General features: G+C 41.4%; 1 protein-coding gene across 1 annotated transcript; it reads left to right on the top strand.

The window, feature by feature from the left end:
- Nucleotides 1-2,734: 2,734 nt before the first annotated feature.
- Nucleotides 2,735-10,691, top strand: foxj1b (forkhead box J1b). Its single transcript, XM_042508549.1, has 3 exons — nt 2,735-2,777; nt 2,877-3,520; nt 8,848-10,691. The coding sequence occupies exons 2-3, from the start codon at nt 2,942-2,944 to the stop codon at nt 9,682-9,684; spliced, it is 1,416 nt and encodes a 471-aa protein (XP_042364483.1). The 5' UTR covers nt 2,735-2,777; nt 2,877-2,941; the 3' UTR covers nt 9,685-10,691.
- The last annotated feature ends 14,111 nt before the right edge of the window (nt 10,692-24,802 follow it).

The following is a 24,802-nucleotide window of genomic DNA, read 5'->3' as shown; positions in this document are numbered from 1 at the left end:
AAAGTGCCAGTGGAGAATCCCCTGCACCTCCCAATAGAGCCCCTAATGTCCTTAAATACTGGAAGTGACCTAAAGTCCAAGAAATGTCCTAAAATCCTGGAAACCTTTTAAAATCCTTAAAACCCTCCAAAAAACATCCTACACAAATCCTAGACAAATCCTAAATTTCTAGTATCATCCTAAAATCCTAGAAACTTCCTAATATCTTAGTAAGACATTAGGACGTCGCTGCTGTAACTGGCCCCTGGGCTCCTGTCATTTTTGCAAAAGTGGCTCCCAAGCAAAGTAAGTTGAGTATCCATGCACTACTGGGTAGATAACAGTGGAGTAAGAGGGTATACTCTCGTATATAGTCAAATATAGTGTAGGCAGCCTGAAACAGAGGTGGTATATCTGCATATAGCCTTCACTGCATCACTTGACATCTTTCTTGCCATCAGGGCCTCCATATTGTCTGTTTTGCCTGCAGATCAGTGGCATTATTCTTGGTTCAGCTCTGATTGTAGCTGCACTGCAGTATTGATCCACTGGGTGTCAATGTTTTCTCATAATTCAATCTGCCTCTGTTGTGGAATACTTTGTTTAACTTGAACATGTATACAGGGGAGTCAGTTCAAAGACTGAACTGTGTTTAAAATAAATTGGAAACTCTCTGAGGCCCCTCTCACCCCTTAAAGGCACATGGTGGTTTTCCCACCCCTGCAGGAGGATTAATCTCTAAACTCAGCCAAAGCTGAGTGAGTGACTGATTATGCTGCTCATGTCTTTCCCCAAAGAAGGGAAAGCAGAAAACTGACTTTGTAAAACAACAACAACAAACACTGAAATCGGTGTGAGAAAGATGGATCAAGAGAAGAAGGGCCCAGAATTCCAGCCCCTGTCAGTGCACACCATCACATGAATGGGGAAAGATTAAAAACTGGTATATTTTATATATATATATGAAGGAAAACTTTGTTAACTTTGTTAACATCTGTTTTATCTAATAAGATGAGACTTTTTAAGATCCATTGTATAGGATTTAGGAGGATATATATGGGAGGATATAATGTCAGAAATGCAATATAATATCATAAGTTTGTTTTCTTTAGTTTATCATCACCTGGAAATAAGAACGGTTGTGTTTTTGTTATCTTAGAATGAACTGAATAGGGAGAGAGCGAGTCCTCATCTACAGAGATCACCATGTTGCACCGCCATGTTTCTACTGTAGCCCAAACCTGACAAACTAAACACTGACTCTCAATAGAGACATTCAGGTTTTCACATCAGACACTGTAGTTAGCAGCTCCTCCATGAGGAGAGTGTCAGAAAAACACTGATTCTGTAACATGAAACAACTTTATTCAGTGTTTTTACAGGTATAAATCACCTAGTTTGTTTGTTTTGGAGAGATCTCTGCATATATTCAGTTTCAGCAGGTTGCAACCTGCAGTTCACTGCGAGATGCCACCAAATCTCACTAAATCCAACACAATGGATCTTTAAAGATGAAGTTTGTCACTTCAGTTATTTTTACTGCAGCAAAATCTATGTAGCTGACCAAAATTATTATTTATTTTATTACTCTAGTAGGCTACTTAATGTTTAATATATTACAAATTGATAATAGTAATAATAAAAAAAATAGATACTTGATGTCTGTGTATCGATACAATATTGCCACATAAAATACTATGCTGTATTATTTTTCCCCCACCACCTATATACATATGACAGCTTTACTTCACTTCATCTTGACAAAGTGACTAAACTCATTTAATGTGACACATTTATTGATCTCCTACACACTGTTTTGCTCTATTAAATCTCACACAATTATCACTGATCTGACAGGTTTTTTTATGTTGCCAAGGTAGAGTTATTATTAATAATTGATAATATTATATTAATAATATTGATAATATTATTAATAATATATAATATAATATTTGTACTGAAATTTACTGAAGGGCTAATTTGTTTGTTTATTTATTTATTTATTGAGTTTATTGAATTAGGACAGTGCACATTAATCGACATATCAGCAGTAAGCATCAATTTAAATTTTAAAATGGGATCAACTGGAAGATAATCATTTAAGTGTGCCAAACTGATATTCAAATAGTCAACATTTGCTTTTTCACGTTTGGCATGGTAAACACAGGCTTATCAGTTAAAAGGTGGTGTTGGCCTCGCAGGTGCAGAATTGCGCTCCAAGCGGGACCTGTGGCGCGTCTTTTTTCAGCGCGAGCTGGAGGGGGGGGGGGGCATGACGCCACTGAGGTCACATTTCAGCCTGTGTCCAGTATGAAGACAAAGATTAAAGGCAGAGAACCTGACTGTTCTTACTGCAGCGGACCTGTAGAGCACTCACTCCTTATTCACCCCCCCGCAGAGACAGAGAGAGAGACCTGGACAGCCAATCAGAAACCCCCTCGGGCGTTTAAAGGGATGGTGGGCAGTCTCTGAGGCTTTATGAGCGACTTATTTTACCACCTCCGCGCATTCTCACGTATTGCTCTCCCACAGACACTCACACAGAGCCGCGTGATTTGATGCGTAACAGTCTAGTTGTCCTGACTCGGCATGGATCTGTCCTGAGCGCCGCTTTGCTTCAGTTTCCTCCATATGAGCTGCTGCTGCTCGATACTGCCCGCCCTCTCCCTGCCGCACTTGTTGCGCAGAGACTGGATACGCTTCTGAGTCCTTGTAGAGGAGGAGAGGAGAGGAGAGGCAGGGACGGACTGCAACAGGTGCATACGCAGTCTCCTCCAGAAAGGCTGCACTGGCGGGAGGTACGGAAATTACGCATCATTTGTTGGACTAATATTTTGCTTTTTTGACGGTGATTTAGATTCATTTAACTGTGTTTTTCTTCTTACACTCCTATCAAGATCAAACTTTAAATGCGGATTTGAGAATCTTTTCTTCAGCCCTGACCGCGCGCGCAAACACAGGGATGCCGGTTCTCACGAGCCCCGACATTGCCAACAAGTTTAAGGAGAGATGGCTGGCGGTTTACCCGGAGGATCAGGTCACCGGGTCTGACTCCCTCCCGCTAGACGACAGCCTCACTAGCCTCCACTGGCTCCAGAATTTCTCCATCCTTAACGCGGACCCGGAGCGCGCCAACGGAGCCGGACCTGGCTGCCCGTCCTCACAGCAGCACCTCTATCTCAGGCGGCTCGGCTTCCCCAGAGGAGGCACCGACTCTCCGTCCAGCCCTCCAGCAGGAGACACCGCTGCCACCGGGATGCCTCTGTACCTCGGGAGTCCCGTCACCTCCGGCAGCGACACGCCGCGGTTCCCCAACTGCTCGCATCCTGTGACCGGGTACCCGCAGATCCCTGTCCAGGCCAGCCCGCCGGTGGAGGTCGACTACAAAAGCAACCCAAAAGTCAAACCGCCCTACTCCTACGCGTCTCTCATCTGCATGGCCATGCAGGCCAGCAAGCAGCCCAAAGTGACTCTGTCCACCATCTATAACTGGATCACCGAGAATTTCTGCTACTACAGACACGCGGAGCCCAGCTGGCAGGTAACCGAGACTCACCTCCGCTTCTATTATTAATGAGGCAGATAAATGATCCTAGTGTCACCATCAGACAGGGGGGGCTGTCTCTGACCAGTGTGGGGAAACAGAAAAACATCACATATTCATTATTGAATCCCTTTATTTCTATTGCACATGAGTCTAATTTTCGCATCTGAAGATTTCCATGACGTGTTTCTTAAGGGACTGTTCTTTATTTATCAGAGGAGGGGGTGGAGCTCCGAATAATTTCCTTGAGCCTCCTTGAGTGACATGGAAAAAATGCATGACCCTCTCTCCACTATGAATTAATAGTTGAATTAATCAAAAGTATCCTTTGATGTTTAAAAGTGAAAATTGAGGATGAATTCTTGGAGTTCAAAAAGGCCTCAGTTTTGAAATCGTGTCATGCGTGCTGCTCTGTTTTTGGATGCATTTTAAATGAGAAATACAATAAAGTGATATTGATGAAATATCATATATTATATATTAAATATTATACATTATATATTATATATTATATATTTTCCAATCACCAAAATCTTACTTTAAAAGAATTAAATTAGCAAAAACTAAGATGCTGAAACTTAATTTTAAAAAGATCACCCAAAAAAAGCCAATATTTTGTAGAAAGCCAAAATTGTCAAAAATGTTTAAAGAATGAAAAAGCCTAAAAATGATGAAATAATGAAGCAAAAATAATACACCAAGAATTTTTAAAGAAAAAAAAAAAACATTTTCAAGAAAACACTACTTCCAAACCCCAGTGTCTGCAGGTCAGGAATCATGTTTTCTTTAAAAATCCTCAGTAAAATATATACAAAATACAACAATTAATTTTAACAATTATTTGACATGCCTTATCCTTTTTGCACCACCCCGTCATAAATAACGAACAGGGTACCTAACGCAAGACTCAAATAATCCATCTTCCAAGGAGACACTCGATACAGGGTTTTTGACCTAAGGGAAGAAAGCACTCTAAATGTGTGTGTGTAGTTGTGTGTGTGTGTGTGTGTGTGTGTTTGTGTTAATGGAGGTCTCCTGAGAGAGATGGCAGCTAAGCACACTGAACATGTTTGAAATGCACAGACGGCCGTACTAGAAAAAGACCTGCATTTAGGTACATTTGCATTATACAATCAAAAAAAACAATACATAACATCCCCCACCCTCCTCTCATCTCCTCAAAAAGACAAACGGCCACATTCAGTTTTATCATGACAAATTTGCTCAATGACATTCATGTTAAAACAGGTTTTTTTAACTAACGCTCTGTGCTAGCGATGGCTGAGGCCCAGCTGAGGCATTATGCATTCAGGTGGTCAGTCTGTCCTATTCTTGTAACGTGATAACTCAAGAACTCCTTGAGGGAATTTCCTTCAAATTCCCGCACAACGACCACTTCAGGGACTCAACAATGAACTGATTAGATTTTGGTGGTCAAAGGTCACTGTAAATTTGCCTCTTTCTCACTACACACTTGACTCTGAACTGTAATCACTCTCACATGCAATGCGCCCTTGAGGAGTGACGTTAGTCCCTCAAGTTTGGCACAACACGTCCACATGCCTTGATCCCAAGAATGAAGTTATTAGCGCTTGGTCGAGATTTCTAAGTCAACGCAGATCAAGCTACACTAGCGATGTCGCTCTCTCCAGATAATCAAGATATACTCTGAGTGGGCGAACATCCAAAGACTTACACATCTATTAACATTTCTGATATACACAAATATATTCACACACAACAAAGAGCTGTAATACAGATCAGAGAGAGATAAGAACATTTCTTTAAGACACTCACATCTGTTGACAACACACAACAATCCATAAAATCAGGTACACAGGGCGGCATTGTCTCCATGTCAGATAACCATTGGACGCCTAAGTGCACTACAATAGTAGAGCGCAACAGTGCTCCTTCTCAGCACTATCCATCCCCTCGAGGTATGTCTCTTCACTACTCAACCGTCTATACACTCTCATGGTAAGCAGAGTACATGATGCGCGTGGACCTATAGTATGTTGCGAAGCGTCAATTTAGGTTGAAACCTGTATCATCTGTCAACATATATGTCTGATTTTAGTACAGATCGGATTCATGATGCGTTCTTTCTGAGTTACTGAAGAGTGTCGTATGTATGACGTTTAGTTCGCGATATGGGGCGCTGGATGTTAACTAGTGGACTGCATACGTTCACTTATTAGAGCAGCTATGGCAGTTACATCAACTGTCGCAGTGCTACTAAACTCGCTTGTCTGTCTGCAGTTTTTGTCATTTAGTTGCAAATGCTTTCTCTAGCGAGTTTGCGTATTCGTCTCTCAGAGTCCTGTCTACCGTCCATAGTCATAGAGATTGGTCATATAAGGTGCCTCGTAGAGGGCTGAGCTTGACACGTGCAGTTGGAGGTGTCTGGCTGTCAGGAAGGTATCATTTGGTGGCTCGCATGTTACAGAGACAGTACACTGCTTGTCAATGAGCTACATGCTTACTAATCGTCGCTTCTAGGTAGAAGTAGCTGCGATGATCTTTTTCTAGTACATTTCATCAGTACGATCACTCTGCATGCAGTGAGATGCGAGTATCTCCTCATACAGGTTGTTAGACAGTCTGATCTCTGCAACTGAGACTGCATGTGTTGATCTCCTAAGCTCGCGGAGTTGGCGAGCCGTCGTACCGCTGCAGCCTTAAGTCATTTACGCTCTACACAAGAGCGCATTGCAAACGGTAATGTGCAGCTACACTGTTCTGGTGCTCCTCTATTTAGAGCTCCTAATGTTTCATTGGGTCAGGACTTTGGCAGTGATCACTTTTAGTCCTTTCTCTCTTTTTTATGCGAACAGACTGACTTTTCTGTCTATTTAGTTCAGTATGCTTGGTGAGATACGACTGTGCCCTGAGTAGTGGCAGACTCTTGACCAGTAGATCGTTCGCAGTGGTTCATGTCAGTATGATGAGTTCCCTATCTGCTGTGGACACTGTCTATCAGCCGAACATTACAGATTTGGATATATTTGTAGAGCTCGACAATTGCTAGTCTCGACTTACCTTATTTGGCACTATCACTTGGTTGATCTAGTTTTCTCTAGCTGCCTCTATAACAACGTGAAACGTCTATGCGAGTTTTTTCGGGGGTCTTTACATGTCTCTCTCTCTATGTCTCCTGGTATTGGCGGTTTGCTTGTAGTTGTCTCCTCCGTGAGTTACTGCTAGTCTGTGGAGGATGGTCTCTTGAGTCATTCGATGGTAGTCTGCTATCGGTTTTGTCATGGGTGGGTTTTGGGACAGTTTGTTGGTTTTCTCTTGATCGGTTGTGCGGGTGTTCTTTTTTTTTTCTGTCGGTCTGCGTCGCGGAGTTAGGCGTGACGATCAGAAGGGTTCCGTCTGGTTTGGGCGTGGGGGTCACGGAATCTGTGACCCTCAATCATGATACTCCTCCCCCCCGCACTCTCTATCATCTCCTTCTTTCTCTCCTATACTCTTTTCTTCAGGTTCATATCCATCTATCGCTACTCACCCAATTTCTCCTTGTAGTGTCTCTTTGTGAATGAGGTTAACTCTGCTCTCACCCTGACGTACTTATCGACTTTCTTTCTCCATCTTCCTCAGTCTCTGAGTTCCTATTCTCATCCATATCTTTCCTGCCATGTTGCCTGTACTGAGTTATTACATGAGCGGCTTTGAATCATTGAAGTTCTTCCACAATTGTAAGAGCTAGCATGCGCATTGAATTTCATCGCTATAGCTATGGAGTAAAGACAGTGTCCGTTCATCGCATTACACTCAACGTAGCTATCAGCATTAAGGCAGCCACATCAGTATCCAGGCAACTTATTACTCACTTTAGGGAGTGTGGATTTTGAGTCATGGGTGACCTTATATTTTCCTAATTTTTCCCCTGGGGAAATCACCAAAATCTTACTTTAAAAGAATTAAATTAGCAAAAACTAAGATGCTGAAACTTAATTTTAAAAAGATCACCCAAAAAAAGCCAATATTTTGTAGAAAGCCAAAATTGTCAAAAATGTTTAAAGAATGAAAAAGCCTAAAAATGATGAAATAATGAAGCAAAAATAATACACCAAGAATTTTTAAAGAAAAAAAAAAAACATTTTCAAGAAAACACTACTTCCAAACCCCAGTGTCTGCAGGTCAGGAATCATGTTTTCTTTAAAAATCCTCAGTAAAATATATACAAAATACAACAATTAATTTTAACAATTATTTGACATGCCTTATCCTTTTTGCACCACCCCGTCATAAATAACGAACAGTACCTAACGCAAGACTCAAATATCCATCTTCCAAGAGAGCACTCATACAGGGTTTTTGACTAAGGGGAGAAAGCACTCTAAATGTGTGTGTGTGTGTGTGTGTGTGTGTTTGTGTTAATGAGGGCTCCTGAGAGAGATGGCAGCTAAGCACAGCTGAACATGTTTGAAATGCACAGAGCTGCCGGTTACTAGAAAGCCTCATTAGGTACATTTGCTTTATACAAACAAAAACAATACATAACATCCCCCACCCTCCTCTCATCTCCCTCACAAAGACAAACTGCCACATTCAGTTTTTGCATGACAAATTTGCTCAATGACATCATGTTAAAACTGTTTTTACGCCTCTGTGCTAGCGATGGCTGAGGCCCAGGCATTATGTTTTCAGGTTGTCAGTCTGTCCTATTCTTGTAAACGTGATATCTCAAGAACTCCTTGAGGGAATTTCTTCAAATTCCGCACAAACGTCCAGTCGGACTCAACAATGAACTGATTAGATTTTGGTGGTCAAAGGTCACTGTAAATTTGCTTCTTTCTCAAGCTTGTGAATGTAATATCTCAAGAAGGCCTTGAGGGAGTTTCCTCAAGTTTGGCACAAACGTCCAGTTTGACCCAAGAATGAATTTATTAGGATGTGGTGATTTAAGGTCAAAGGTCAAGGTCACTGTGCGCTCACATAACATGTTTTGGGCCATAACTCAAGACTTCATATGCTAATAATGACAAAATTTCACACAAACAGGCTAAAATGATGAAGTAACACCATTTTATAACCAAAAGCTCAAAGGTCAACTTCACTTTGACATCATCACGTTTCCTGTCCATTACTCAACGTCTTATCTCAGGAACAGAAGGGGAGACATGTACTGAATTGGTGACACCTATCTTAAAATTGTGCTGATTGTAGAGATCTTCAGTGCTGCCGGGAGAAGATGTGTGTGACATATCTATGTTTCCACAGACATGGATGTAAACTGTGACTGCAACTTCATTGATTTGCAGAGGCATATAACTGAGAGGTGGTAACCCTAGTTTCTTTTTTTGTATTTGTTGCAGAACTCCATTCGTCACAACCTGTCCCTCAACAAGTGTTTCAAAAAGGTCCCAAGGCGGAAGGACGAGCCGGGGAAGGGCGGCTTCTGGCAGATTGATCCGCAGTATGCAGACATGTTTGTCAATGGCATCTTCAAGCGCAGGAGGATGTCTGCGAGCAGCTACAACAGCAGCAGTGGCGGCCCTCATAGACAGAGCAAACTGGTTCAGGGTTATCATAGCTCCCAAAATGGCTGCCCTTACCAAGGCAGCAAACGGAAGCACCTGCCCTCTAAGAGCAAGAGAGCGACCGAGTCCCCTCTTTTGGCTACAGAAGCCCAGAGAGCAGACATCCTGAGGGGAGACTTTGACCTGGCGTCCGTGTTCGATGACGTTCTTGGCGGGAACTGTAGCACCTTCGAGGATTTGGACATCAACACGGCGCTGAGCTCCCTGGGCTGCGAGATGGAGGTGTCTTTGCAGGGGAGGCAGGGGCTGGGGAGGTGGTGCGGCGGAGGGGACGCCATGGGTCCGAATCTGAACCACCACCAATCCTACGGTTACATGGAGCTGAACACAGCAGCCACGGACTGCACGGTTAACATGGGAGAGCTCCATGTGCCGCCGCAGCATCCGCAGCTGAACCAGGATCAGCTGCTCCAGAGCCACCACCACCTGCAGCAGTTCGACGAGTCGTCAGTGCTGTTCCCAGAGCAGCCTGAAGAGGTGGTGTTGCAGCCCTGGGAGGAGATCAAAGAAGAGGCACAGGCGATTCCTCTGACCCTGGATCAGGGTTTTGGCCTGTGCGAGGGCTTCTTCACAGAGATCCAGCCATGGGAACGAGTGGATGCCTATCTGTGACCTTTGACCTCACTGACTCCTAATTATCTAATGACTTGAACATGTCACCCTCAAAAGGAGAACTCTGATTACATGCATTGTCATTACAACTTGTCAAATACCGCTGTTTGGTCACGTCTGGTCATGTCTACATATGACGCTAGGTTTCCTCCTGCATCTGTTGTTGACATTCAGTGACGGCGTGTCAATTTACGCCAGTTAATAAATGTCTTTTCACAGGAAATGTACATTTTCTGGTTACTAGATGCATACAGTCTTTTTTAAAATAAACTTAGTAAAACATCTTGTATTTAGTTTATTTCCTTAAGTTTAGAAAAAGGCATCATGGTTTGCCTCAACATTCACACTGAAAGTGAACCGCAGGCTCCCAGTGAAAGTTTGTTGGACCCATCCACCTCTCCTCCCGCCCAACCCATAGGCACTTGCTATATCACATCATACCCAGCAGCCTGTCAACTCTGGTGGTGTGTCATACAGCCACAAATGGTACCATCAGGCTGCGTTAGAAAATGGCACCACCCATTGGCGTATCATACCGCCACAAAAGGTGCCGTCCAGCTGTGTTATAAAATGACACTGCCTAGTGGTGTATCATACAGCCACAAAAGGTGCAGTCCAGCCACCTGGTGCGTATCATACTGCCAAAGAAGGTGCCGTCCAGCTGCATTATAAAATGACACCGCCCCGTGGCGTATCATACAGCCACTAAAACGGCTGTCCCACTGCTTGTTAGCCTATCATACCGCCACAAAAGGTGCCGCCTGGCCATGTTATAAAATGACGCTGCCCAGGGGTGTATAATACCGCCACAAAAGGTGTCTGACACCAAAATCACTGACCAAGCAGTGGTATTTGACAAGTTTGGAAATGAGAACAAGCTGATTAAAACTATAACACTTGCATTCCCTCCAATCATTCTGCAAAAAGCTGCATTTGTAATTTATTTTTGTAACATTTACCTGTACTTAAACATCAAAACTAATCTGAACTATAAACCCAGTTAAAGATTCCCCCAAGAAGAAACACCAATCTAACTACTGGACAACGTGATGTGGGATTATTTCCTGATCATTTCTTCCTGAGGGTGTCAGGTGATGGACAACAGTGTGTAATATGACACAACACTGATATATCAATCACACTGAAACAATAAGAGAAACTTCTATAAACCAAATTAAAGTTTCATGTGGACCTCAGAGGATTATCGCACTCTGTTGGATGAAATGCAGTAAGAAAAATGACAAGACTTCGTGCAGAAAACGGGGCAAACTTTATCCTTTAAATTGGATTATTCTGGAACTGTAACAGCTCAGATGTCAGAGAATGTGTTCATTTGCCTCCCCAAGTTTTGATGAAATGACGACTGGAGCAAAGTGAAAAAACCCAAAAGCACTCATCACAAACGAGCATGACGGGACTGAAGAGACGTGTAGAGTTCTATTTTGCTACATTAGCATTAATTTCACTAACATGCAGCGAAATCAACCATTCATCAAGTCATCAGTGCAAAATTTAAAATCACAGTCTGAGATTAGAAATTAGTCATGTTTGACTCTGTTATATAGTCAATTTAATATATATTCACTAAAGTATATAGCAAGAAGCTTGTTGGGAATATTTGCCATTTGTCTGCAGTTATGAGGAGCTGGGAATTTGTCAGTCATGAAACATTATGCACTTTGATAGCAGCAGTTTTAGAAAAGCAGAACAGGATGTCTTATTTTCTATCATAATAAAATGTTTCCTAAAAGTTTACTGACTATAATGAAAGTGATGCATTCACTGTAACAATTAATTCAACTCTGCAATAAGTTGACTGGGTAAGGTTGTTTTTTTCTTATATATAAAGTTTTTCTTTTCAAATATATAAAAACTGGGCATTTGTTGATTATGTTTCGCCAAATTTGTTGATAATATGCAGTTTATTGGTGTTTCTGTGTTGATTAATAAGAAAGAAAAACCTGTTTTCTGTCACTGGGTGATGGATTTGTCCTTATTGATTCCTTTGGTGTACGTCTTTTTTATTTGTATGGTTGGTGTTTAAGAATATAACAGATACATAAACTCTTTAAAAGGCCAGATTTTCTTACGGTATCATATTGATCAGGTTTGATATATGCTCTTTAACCATGTTCTTTTCATTTGTACTTTTTTAAGCTGTTTTAAAAATGCAATCATGCCTCGATGCAATAAATGGTGTCAATTAAAGAAATAACAACAAGACGTGAATCAGTCACTTGTCATTGCGATATATCAGAGATTAAAACAGCCACACATTTTGCTGTAGAGTAGAAATCTGTGGTCAGGATTACTGAGTTCAAACTGTGTGTGTGTACTAAAGAGATAAAGGAGCTGTCAGAGTTTATCATTAATCCACAGACAGGTCTGAACTTGCTTGGTATTTGAAACATACCGGGGGCTGATATAACAGCATTAACAGCTCTGTAATATGACACAATCTAATTATTGTAGCTCTAGCATTAGCTTTGACTTGTGAAACTGTCTCTTTGAGACAGTACATATTAAAAAAGGGATACATGAGCATTTCTCACTTTTAAATTGCTACAACGGGCTTTACAAAACAAGACTAGCTGTGCATTCCTATACCCATCCTACCATATTATAGACCAGTTATAGTCCATGGGCCAAATCTGCCCCCTGCCAACTGTTTTCTTATTCACAATAAAAATAAAGTGAGCGACAGTGAGTGGCCTTAAATATTTTGGAGGTTCTGAGAGGCAGAGCAGGGTTTTAGGCTAAATGCTTACATTGCCGTGTTGTTATACTCACAATTAATGTTAAAAAAGTTTACCGTGTTAACCATCTTAGTTTAGCGTGTTCGCAAGCTAACATTTGCTAATAATCACTAAAAATAAAGTACAGCCGGGGCTTATAGGAATGTTACCAGACTTAATCATAAACCAAAGTATTGATCAAATGAAAATTTTGATCTAATAAAGCTGGATAAAAAGTCTGGGGATCAAAGTGCTTGTGTCCCTGAATGTGTGTACCAAATTTAATGACATTCCCACCAATAGCTAATGGGATGTTTCACCTAAAACCACAAATGTCATCATCATGGTGATGCTAGAGGAAATGTCAGGGGATCTACAAAGTCATTAATTTATGCTCTGCAAACAATTAATGTTTGTACAAAATTTCATGGCCACCCATCAAACAGTTAATAAGATACAGTATGAACCAAAATGGTGGACTCACCGATAGATGGATGTTGCCAGACATGTGTAACAACTTGGATTTGAGTCAGAATTGAGTCACAAATTTGATGACTTTAGACTCTACATGACTGAAGACTTGCATCTTGTCTTGGACATTAACACCAATGACTTGTGACTTCACTTTGTCTTGAATAACTTAATACTTGATACCTTCCCCCAAACTGAAACAATAAACAGTATGTTCTTTAAAAAGTATGCCACAAATCAATTTATTTCCCAAATTGCCCAGCATTAATGTTTTTCATTCCCAGCAAGTCACTTTCTCTGAAAAAAAGATACCAAAGATAATCTTGCTCATGCACAAAAACTAAACGGTGGTCAACAAAAACACAAAGTGCAGTATCCAAAATATGCGGGTCAAAATTGCAAACGGAGACACAGCAACTTCCAAATTAGTTCAACATTTTAAGTTGCACAAAGAACTGAAAATGAAGGCTAATTTTTGTCACTCATGTCACCTTTTTCCAGGATTTTGGTTGCATGCTTTGTATGAAAATGTGCTTTTCGACCTCAAATCTCTTTTTAATTGAAAATTGTTGGAGGAAAAAAGGGGAGAAATGCAGCAGCTTATCCCCGTTCCTCCGGCCTGCGGCTCCCAGCGGCGGTAGGTCATGTGTGGAGATCTCTAGGAATGGGTGGAATAACTCAGATTCCCAAAAACAGCAGGGACTACGGCCTGATTCGAGGCTCAAGGCGTGTGACCACCGGCCACCGTGCAAATCACTCCAGCTGATTGAGAGGCTGATCCTGTGACAGCTGCAGGTAATTTTATAATACTGCTTTCTATTTGAAAAGTAAAGTTGAAGAATAACTAATACAACAGGCAGAACAACCACACAGACACAAAAACAACCAAAAAAATACACAAAATGACCTCAAATAGACAAAGCAACAACTACGAAGTGATGAAAAGGAGCTGCAAAGAGACACAAAACTACAACAACAGGCAAAACTACCATGAAAAGACATATATTACCAAAAAAATACACAGAATGACGCCAAATAGACAGAAAATGACTACGGAGACACTAACTACAACAACAGGCAAAACAACCACAAGGAGACACAAAATAATATCAGGCAACTGCAAAGAGACAAAAAATAACCACAAGGAGAGACAAAATAGCTACAACAAGCCAACAAACCACAATGAGATATACAATGACCAAAAAATACAAATGATCTTGAAGAGACACACATCAACCACAAGGAGACACAAAATTGCCTCAAAGAGATGCAAACAAACTGCAAGGAGACACGAAATAACTACAACAGGCAAAAAAAAAAACATAGAGACATATAACCAAGAAGCACAAAATGACTTCAAAGAGACAAAAAATAAGTACAAAGAGACCCAAAACAACCACAAAGAGACACAAAATGACCACAAAGAGACAACAAATGATCACAAAGATACATACAACCACCACAACAAGACACAAAATAACTATAACAGGCATGATGACCACAAAAAACCAAACAACCAAAAAATACTCAAAATGACATAAAATAGACAAAAAATGGTTACAATATCACACAATATAACCACAAAGAGACACAAAGGCCGAGCCATGTGACCACTGGCCACTGTGCAGATAACTGCTGCTGATGGAGAGGCTGATTTTAAGATAGCTGCAGGTCTTTCTAGTGGTGACTTCTGTTTGCAGAGAAGAGTTGGAGAATCTGTGTCACTGTCATGCTCAGGTTGAAGGCTAAAGAGGCATCCTCCGCGCATAAACGTGTGAACTTTCACATTTGTCTCTGTTTGTCTGTGTGCACATTACATGCCCATAATGTTTGTGTTGATCCACAGGCTTCTTTTGTCTGCACTCTCGCTGATGTGTGCGCCGCCTGCTGAGTGTGTGTGTACATGGCGGCGATCGGAGCCCCGTGGCGGCCCAGATAACACTATCTCTGTGGAGCCAGAGCCCCGTGGTTCTATTCATGGCGGTGGATGAGATGCTGGGACTGCCCAGCACGCGGACCTGCCTCAAAGAAGGAGGAACAAGCTGGGCTGTCACTGTGGGCAAACCTGGCTTATAATGGTTTATAACCTCCTCCCCAGTGCACCTCTGGGGGGCTCTGCATTACACTGAGGAGGGCGAGAGACAAGAAGAGGGTGTACTCGGTGTTTTATTGCTATCAGGGCACCCTCTGCTGCTCCTGATTAGAGTCGAGCACAAACAGGGTCAACCAGCTTTGCTAAAGAAGCGCCCCTCCCAGCGTGACACAGACAGAGGGTTCAGCTTCCCGTTTATTGGGGATCGACACAGAGCTATTCTTTAAGACATGATGGGGGTCCCTCACTAATTAGATCTTCCATTGTGGCACAAAGCAAAAAATGGCAGCGGGAAAACGCCCTGAGCCCGTTTTATAGCCCCTGAGGAACCCCTGAGAGTCAGTGATTACATGTACAAATAAGTGTTCGATCACTCTGATAAATTTCTTCATGAATTGAGGGAAAGAAAAGGACCGGCAGCAGGAAAAACATTCACCCCTCCAAACTGGCGGTAAATTGTTGTCTATATCTTGTTTCCAAACCCTCATCACATATTGATAAGGGAAAAAGACTGAGAAGATATTCAGCGTTTCGACTGTCTGTTAATGCCTCTTCAAAGTGTCCACACACAGCAGCATGGACATGTCATTAAACTGGTCTACAGTAAACAGGACAAAATGTAACTCAAATGAACATGTCGATGACTACAGGGTGATGCAAAAGAACTGCAGGAAGACAGGAAAATAACAACAACACCAAGTCAAAAAAGACCAAATAAGGTACAAAATCACTCCAAAGAGACAGACATTTCTACAAAGAGACACAATACAACCACAAGGAAACACAAAATAACTACAACAGGCAGAACCATCACAAAGAGACACAAAGGACCCCAAGAACTCAAAACAACATGCAAACCAACTACAGAGACATAAAATGACCCCAAAATATACTTTACTTTATAGAGGCAGCAAACAACAACAAATAGCAAAAGAACAACTACAAAGAGACACAAAATATTCAAAAAGAGAAACAAAATAACTGCAACTGGGAAAACAACCACAAAAAAACAAAACAGCCAAAAAAAGACACAAAATGACCCAAAAGAGACACAAAACAATATGCAAACCAACTACAGAGACATAAAATGACCTCAGGGACACAAAACCACCACTAGGAGACACAAAAATAGGCAAACAACCGCAAAGAAATATATAACGACCAAAAATATACACAAAATGACCTCAAAGAAGAAATACAGATCACAAAGAGACACAAAACAACCACAAAGAAACACAAGACAATTACAAAAACAAAAATCAAAAGACAAAATGTCCTCAAAGACACAAAAAACAAACACAAAAAGACCACAAAATGATGCAACAGAACTGCAGGGAGACACAAAATAACTACAACAGGCAAAACAACCACAAAGAGACATAAAAGAACTAAAACTGACATGGACTGAACTCAAAGACATGACAAAACGACTACGAAGAGACACAAAAACGCCACAAAAGAGGCAAAGTCACCACATGGTCTGTGTGTCTTGCTCCTGTGAAGGAGGGGTGGACGGGCCTTTTGCGTATCTGTGCCCACGGGCCCATTTTCTCACAATCCGCCCGTGCATGATAGGAGGGACTTCAACAGGAAATACACCTTAAACAGTCTTTTTAGCAGACTGTTGTTTATGTATGACATGCTAATGAGGTTTCAGTTCGCCTGTTCCATTCTGAAAGGAATTGCGGATGGTAGATTAGAATAAGAGGGCTGAGGTGTAGCACGGCAAAGGGGGTGGGGGGGTCTTAAAGTGTGCACCCAGCCATGTTTACATTCAATAAGAACAGGATCGTTACTCTAAGATCTGAATGTTTCCTCAGAAGCCTCATCGCTGGAGTTTTTTGTCCAGAGGAGCTTTTATTCTGCAGATGACTAATGAAGACTGAACGCGCACAGAGACCCTTTAAATTCTACTTGTTTTGATGTGCTAATTTTATTTATTCAGGCATGTAGCACACACAAACGCAGGTGTGCAAATCAACACACAAAGATGGCAATTAGGAATAAGTATAGAGGTTATTTAAGGCTAGAGAGGCTCTGTTCACCCTTATAGGAGCGTTCGTGTCACACACTTTTCTTTTCTCATCCTGTTTCTGTAATGATGACGTGGCTGGAATTTGTGAATATGCACTCAGGATTAGGCTTTCGCTGCAGGGTGCAAAAACATCACTAACCATTTCCGTTCCACCTGTTCTGCTCCTCAGTTCTCTCATCAGGGCCTTGACCTTTACGTTTCCCTTCTTACTCACAGAGCAGACCTTCAGCTTCTTACTGACATTGCGGCTGATAATTAAAATCAGGTGAGTGAAGTCAGCCTCGTGGAAAACACGCTACACATCTTCTCACTCACACAGTCAATCAGAGGGATCATCTGACCGTGAGCTTTTGCCACACCTTCAAATTTCCACTGGGAACATGATGGGTGTCGTATGTCCTATTGTTTTAACAATTAAAGTGATATTTGCATGTTCTCAAGTACAATGTATACAATATTGTATTACACCAGTGGGTGCCAGTTGACTTGTATCTTATAAAATCACATCACTGTGGTATTTATTATGTGGTTTTATGCAATTTGTATTGTTTATCTCTCTGCAACACAAATGGTCCTTCAGTGTTTACATGGTATTTTTGACTACAGAAAGACACAAAACAACTACAAAGAGGTCAAAATGACCTCAAAAAGATACACAAAATGAAACTTAAAATTACTTCGAAATTACCACAGAGGCAAATAATGACTACAAAGAGATAAATAATGGCAACAAAGAGACACAAAACAACCACAAGAAGACACAAAATAACTACAACACTCAAAACAACAACAAAGTAACACAAAACAACCAAAAAAGACAGAAAAAAGATCATAGAAGACAAATTGTCCTCAAGGAGGCAAAAAACGACTACAAAGACGCACAAAAAAACAGTGATGTAACAGAAATGTACTTGCTTATTGTGATATAATTTCTTGGAGTATCTTCAAATGCTTCATATCCCTAAAATCTGTACAACCTAAACTAAAAGGTTATGTGAGTCAGTAAACCACAATAATTCAATACAAATAATAAAAAATCGTATCATTTAAAAAAGGACTTTTTTTTTTACAAAATAAAAACAAAAAACATTGATTCAAATGTTTTTTAAAATGTAGAATCAAAAATAAAATATTTTTTGACACAGTTATTTTTGAGTTATGCTCATTTTTGTTGAGATGGATTCATCATTTTATTCCTCTGGCACAATCACACATTCTTGCATCATCCACAATGTAGTCCAATGACATCATTACAAGTATACAACATGATGAAACAGCAACAAGGTGGCTTGTCATTGGTCAATGGAGTAAATTTGTGTGTCAAATTTCATCAAATTGTGTCTTAAGAATATGCCTTCTCTGTGGAAGCCTTCTACATGGAACACAAATACACTTTTAAAAAATATAGTTATATAAAATATAGTTAAAAATTGTATCGATAAATAAAAAAGCAACCTGTGTGTATCAGCATATATGTGTGTTCTACTGGCTTGTGTGTGCATGTATGTGTGCATCTTGGCATTCACAGCTCTGTCCCTGAAAGACATTCTTGCCCCGTGCCTTCGGTCTCTGTGGTCGCAGGGAGCGGCTGATTGTCCCACAGCTGCCACACACACACACACACACCATAGAGACAAATACGCACACAAGCCAGTCACAAATTACACACAGATACAACCGCACGAACCCTCACACCGTCAAACGCTTGCACACACTCATGCCCACACATAGAGGGCTAGCCAGAGGGCAGCGTGTCAGGAGGGCGAGCATGGACGAGAGCGCAGAAAGCGAGCCAGGACAATACTAGAGCTCTGCCACTCACACAGCGTCCATCTCTGTGCCAAGGAGCAGAGCAGAAAACAAGTCTGGACCAACCTCCTCAATCTGGCCTGCTGCTCCGCCTGATTCCCAGCCAGAAAACTCCTGGTCAGACTGCTGCTGAGAGCCAGAATTCATGGTCACAAAGAATCTCGCCAAGTTACGGTGTGCAACTTTTTTGTCCGGAGGCAGCTGAGTATCAGACTGTTCACAATGTTATTTGTAAATAATCAGATCAGATTTGTGTGTCCAGACATCACCAACATATCTGCATGGATTGCTATGGTAACAACGAAAGCATTAGTAACTACAAAAATACGCGGGTAATGCTGCTTTCAAACACAGAAGCATGAGAATTAGAGGTCCATTATCTCGTCCTCCAAACACTTTGAAGTCCGATGTTAGCGGCCAGAGCATCTGGGCTGAGAAGCATCTATAGGAATCTGATTAGATCACATTTTAAACTGCAAAATGATGTTTGGATCCAATTTGCAAGAATTGAATGTGTTTTTTTTTTTTTGCCGTCTCCACTTTCTAAACTCGATCTGGATATGCCAAAAGTGGGTTTGGGTTTGTTCCGTATGACTTGTTGATTATTTAGACCAATGGACCTTCTTTTTTGTCTACATCTCTATCAGATGAAATCAGGTATCCCTTCAGTCATATGTCCAAAATGTGGTCATTTTAATTGTTTCTAAAGAAGATATTAAAACTACAAGAGTTTGTTACAGAGATGTTTTCAAACAATTGAATTGTCACTGTTTAGGTAATTTTGGTCAATTCTAAATTTATACCATTACCACTTGGAGTGGCAGAATTGGTATGTCAGCAGTTTATCCATCCATCCATTTTCTTCTGCTTATCTGGGGCTGGGTCAAAGGGGCAACAGGCAGAGCGCAGTATTCCAAACGTCCCTTTTCAGCAGCAACACTGTCCAGCTCTTGCTGGCGAACCCAGAGGCGTTCCCAGGCCAGAAGAGATATGTAATCCCTCCAGCATGTTCTGGGTCTGCCACGGGGCCTCCTACCAGTTGTATGCGCCCAGAACACCTCTGACAGGAGGCACCCAGGAGGCATCCTGCACAGATGCCCGAACCACCTCAACTGGCCCCTTTCAACGTGAAGGAGCAGCAATTCTACTCCAAGCTTCTCCGAGATGTCTCAGCTCCTCATCTCTAAGGCTGAGCACAGCCATCCTATGGAGAAAACTCATTTTGAGTTGGAGTTGTTGCCCCAAGTAAGTGTTACCCCCCCCGGGTACAAGAACCCTGGATTGGAACTGACTGCAAGATCATAAAGTGTCCATTTTAACCGTAAACTGCACTTGTTTTCATCTTTTTTTCTTTTTTTTTACAAGATGGAATAAATCAACATGCAGTTAGACCTTGGATTTGGTGAAAAGTCTTTTACTATTTCACCATCAGCGTTTCATTCTTTTCTTACAAGGCCAGTTACCAAAGACTGAAATAGTCAAGGATTTTCACTGGAAAACAAAGAAACAGAGATAAGACAAAAGATGTGCTATCTTAATACATCTGTGTGTCTGTGTGTGTGATACATGAGTATGTGCATCCATGATTGTATGTCTTCGAAAGCAGTACAAGGTTGTGCAGGTGTGTATGTGTGTCCCTCCACCCCCACCAACTATCCAGGACCTCTTCAAGCCACTAGACTGCCTCCACCTCCCCATCCTCCACACACACTGTTCCTCCATCCTGCTCCCCGTGTCTGTGCGCTGCTGAGGGCTCTTATTTGATTAGCTGCGATTTGCTTTGTGAAGCAGTGGAGCATTTGGCTCACCGGGGGAGCCATACACACACACACACACACACACACACTTTCACGGACAAAGGCGGGTGTTCTCAGACAAAACACACACAAAGACACATACAGGATACATGCACATTTCAAATCCAGCTTTTACTCAAGATTACCCTCGTTGCTTTTATCTGTGCAGTTAAGTGATGAGCAGAATTCATTTATTCATACGTTTGACAAATGAATATCCTGACAACAGAAAACAAATCCTCAAACGTGGACTGACATGTGATCGACACTGTGAAAAACCAATGTCTGTTTACTGGCCATGACCTCATCCCGGCCTTCTCAGGAAATCACCTCTGATTACATAACTGCAGAGCGACACCCTATCTATCGGCCTTAGCTGCACTAACCACCACCTTCAATAATGGATGTGAGGTCAATGTGTTGGGAGGTTGCGTGAAAAAGAAAAAAACAACGGCTGTCATTGTTTCAGTGTCAGACTCCCCACGCCTTTGTGCTGTCTTCATTCATCAGGGATGATGCACACGGGTGACAGATTAAAGGAAGCCAATGTCAAGTGTTTTAGTAAGGTGTTTAGCCGTCAAGTTGCAGTTACAGTATACATCCATATCTGTGAAAACATGGATGCTTCACACACAGAACATCTCTACACACAGTTTCAAGATTAGTGTCGCCAATTCTGTATCTGACCAAATGTCTCCCCTTAAGTAATAGCCAGAAAACATGATGATGTCAGAGTGAAGTTGACCTTTAACCATTTGGATATACAATGTGATCACTTTGTCATTTTATCCTGTTACACATTTGAGTGAAAGAGTGAAGTTTTCATAATTAGCATATGAATTTCTGAGTTATGGCCAAAAACTTGAGGTCAAAGTGACCTTCAACCGCCAAATTATAGTTAGTTTTATTCTGAAGTCCAAGTGGACATTTATGCCAAATTTGAGAAAACTCCCCCAAGGTGTTCTTAAGATAATGCATTTTCAACAACAAGACAACGCCTCCTTGAGATATTACCCTCGGATGATGGGGGTGATAAGGATGAGATATGCAATAAATTGCATGCTGAATTTGAAAAAGTTTTTTTTTGTGTGATGCAAGAAAATCACCAATAAATCTCCAACTTTAGACCTGGCAGAGGGCCCATGATGGGTCCATTCATGTGCTCTCAAGCTGGTTTAAGATTCATACACACAGCTAATGTTTTATTGTTTTTAACAATAAGACTGTGTGTAAATCTAGATCCAGCAGCAAAGCCAAGAACATTTCACTGTCCAGCAGACCAACAATTTGGTATTTTTGGACATGTTTGAGGATGGCAAAAAGCATGATTTGTGCACTGCAGAAATTTGTCCCAGCACTTGGGATGGGTTCCAATAACCAATTACATTTTGGATCAAACCAAGTACATGATTTTTTTTTTTTTGTGTGTGTGTGTGTGTGTGTGTGTGTGGCTAAATCAGTTCTGCCATTTGTTTCTACAATTTAGTCCAGGAATAGTGTTTGCAAATTTGACAATTTTACACATCCTCAAGTTCACAAAAAATATACAAACATAATTATAATTATATATTAATATATAAAATGCATTAAAAAGCAGCCCTTCAGGGACAGTCACTGTAAGATTTATAAAATACATGTGTTTACCTGTTTTGTTGTCTATCAGTATAAATTGTTTTGGTGTGAGCTGCCGATTGTTGGATATATTGGCCATAGAGATGTAAGTTTCATGAGGGAAATATTCTCTTTCTACTGAACTACACCTGCCAACCGTATCACCATGCAGATGAAAGCGTACATCTACTCATGGACGGGAGGCTCTTAATGACGTCCTCCTCGGCTGAGCAGTAACATTAGCTAGCTCAGTGGTGCTAGATGAGCTAGCAGTAGATGCACACTTCCCTCTGCATGGTGATAGGGTTGTGGGGTGTAGTTTGGTAGAAAGAAAATAGTTCTTACTCAGGGTTCCTACAGCTATAGGTAAGTTGTAGCTAAGTCTTTTAAAAACTTTTTAATGGCACTTTGACCTTGTGTCTATCTTATCCTTATCTTCTGATGAATGCTATATCTCAAGAACACCATGAGGGAATTTCGTCACATTTTGCAAAAACATCTACTTGGACTCAGTGATGAACTGATTAGAATTTTATAGTCCAAGGTCAAAGGTCAAGGTCACTGTGACCCAACAAAACATGCTTTTGGCAATAACTCATGAATTCTTAAGCTACTTAGGACAAAATTTCACACAAATGTCTAATGGGATAAAATGATGAGGTGGTGAAATTTTGTCCAAAAGGTCAACGTTCAACTTCACTGTGGCATCATCATGTTCTGCAAAAATCCCTTTCTGGCCTTTACTCAACATCATATCTCAGGAACATAAGGGGAGACATTTAGTCAGATACTGAATTAATGTGTGTGAAACATCCATGTTTTAATGGATGTAAATAACTCTAACTTGACTAGTTTGTGGAGGCATACAACCACAAAGAGGCAATTCTAGTTCTCTCAGTTTATTCCCATCTCTTAGCTACATCTCCTGCAATGACAAGCAGAAATTTCCTCTCACTTGGGTTTCTTGTTCTCTCCTCCAGCTTTCCTGTCTTTCTCCCACACCCCTCCCCCATCCATCCTCCACCACAAGGGGTTAATTAAAACTGATTGGGTCCTGTGAGACCACACCTGCCTCTGACAGGTAAGGTATCGGGCTCATATGAGCCATGCGTATTTGTGTGACTCTGTGCGGATATGTGCTTAGCACATCAGTCTGTTAGCACATCATGTGCTCTGCTGCTCTGAGTTCACAGCGGTCCCATTAGAGCTCGATGAGAGCTATCAGCGTTTATGTGTCTGTTTATACATATGCAGTTTTTAACTCTGCATTTGCATGTGATGATTTGTGTGCATTTCATTTGAGTGTGTCCCGTCTTTTCAGAGCCACTTAAGGGTCTCACGCTTGATGTGCTGATTAGACTCTGCTGGCTGGAACCAATCGTTGCTCTGCTTTAAGTTCACGCCTGTCTGCCTGTCTGTCATGTTGAGAGCCGCTGGAGGAGGAGACGTACACGCAGTTCTAAACCTCTGATCACCACTTTCACCATCACTGAGATCACACACACAAAGTATCATCAGTTAAAGTGTCGTTACAGTTCACACTCATGCATTAAACTGTTTACATGTGCAGGCTTCTGCTCCATCCGTGTGAACTGTAACGACACTTTAACTGATGATACTTTGTGTGTGTGTAAGTTGGTATGCATATTTGCTGGCAAGTGAGGTGTTTGTGTGTGTAGAAGCAAGAACTAGTGTTGTATAACAGCAGCTGGCAGGGGAGAGGTGCACACACACACACACACACACACACACGCAAACACACACACAGATCCCGCTGCTAGGCTGGCAAGTAGAACAGTCAAATTAGCCACTGGAGAACAAACCGATCCAAGAACTCTGCTGGGAAAAGGTGAAGGGGAAAAAAGTGAGGAGAGAAAAAAGATGGAGGGATGGAGGGAGAGGTGAAGAAAGAACAGCACAGCCAAGACAGAGAGGAGGAAGATGAGAGGCAAAGGCACGACAGAGTTGTAAATGAGTCGGAGAAAATAAGAGCAAGGAAATGAGAGAGGCAGGGGAGGTAATTGAGAGAGGGGAAGATACTGGAAGGAAAATGACCAAGTATGATGGTGGTATAACAAGGAGAGATGAACATGATGAATATAGCAAAGACAAGATGATGTAAATTTAAAGTTATTTTGAGTTATAAAAGCTAAGGTTATAACTCAAAATCGGAAAAAGTCAGGCTATAGCAGCAGAATAGAGACCAAACCAATCATGCAAATATAAATGTATATTCCACAGTTATGGAGTTTTTTGTGTCCAGATTCAACAGTATGTCCACAGTTTTCAGCTGTAATGCCAGAGTAATAAGGTGAGAGTAAACACGATGTCCCTAAAGGTGCAGCGTGCCCTTCATGGCCAATTAGTGGCCAAACAAAATGTAACCTCTGTGTGACCTGAAACTGTAGAGCACCCTTGGGTCAGTCTTTCTAATTTTGAAAATGCAGCGGTGAATCGCATCAAAATTCAGAATGAGTTTGCATAACAAGTGACATATTTGTAGAAATTCCCTCAAAGTGTTCTTAAAATATCACATTAACAAGAATAAGACAGAAGAGCTCACACTGAC

Source organism: Plectropomus leopardus, chromosome 19 (assembly GCF_008729295.1).
Source record: "Plectropomus leopardus isolate mb chromosome 19, YSFRI_Pleo_2.0, whole genome shotgun sequence".
Classification (NCBI taxonomy): domain Eukaryota; kingdom Metazoa; phylum Chordata; class Actinopteri; order Perciformes; family Serranidae; genus Plectropomus; species Plectropomus leopardus.
Note: the sequence above shows the minus strand (reverse complement) of the source record. Positions and strands in the feature narration are given on the sequence as shown.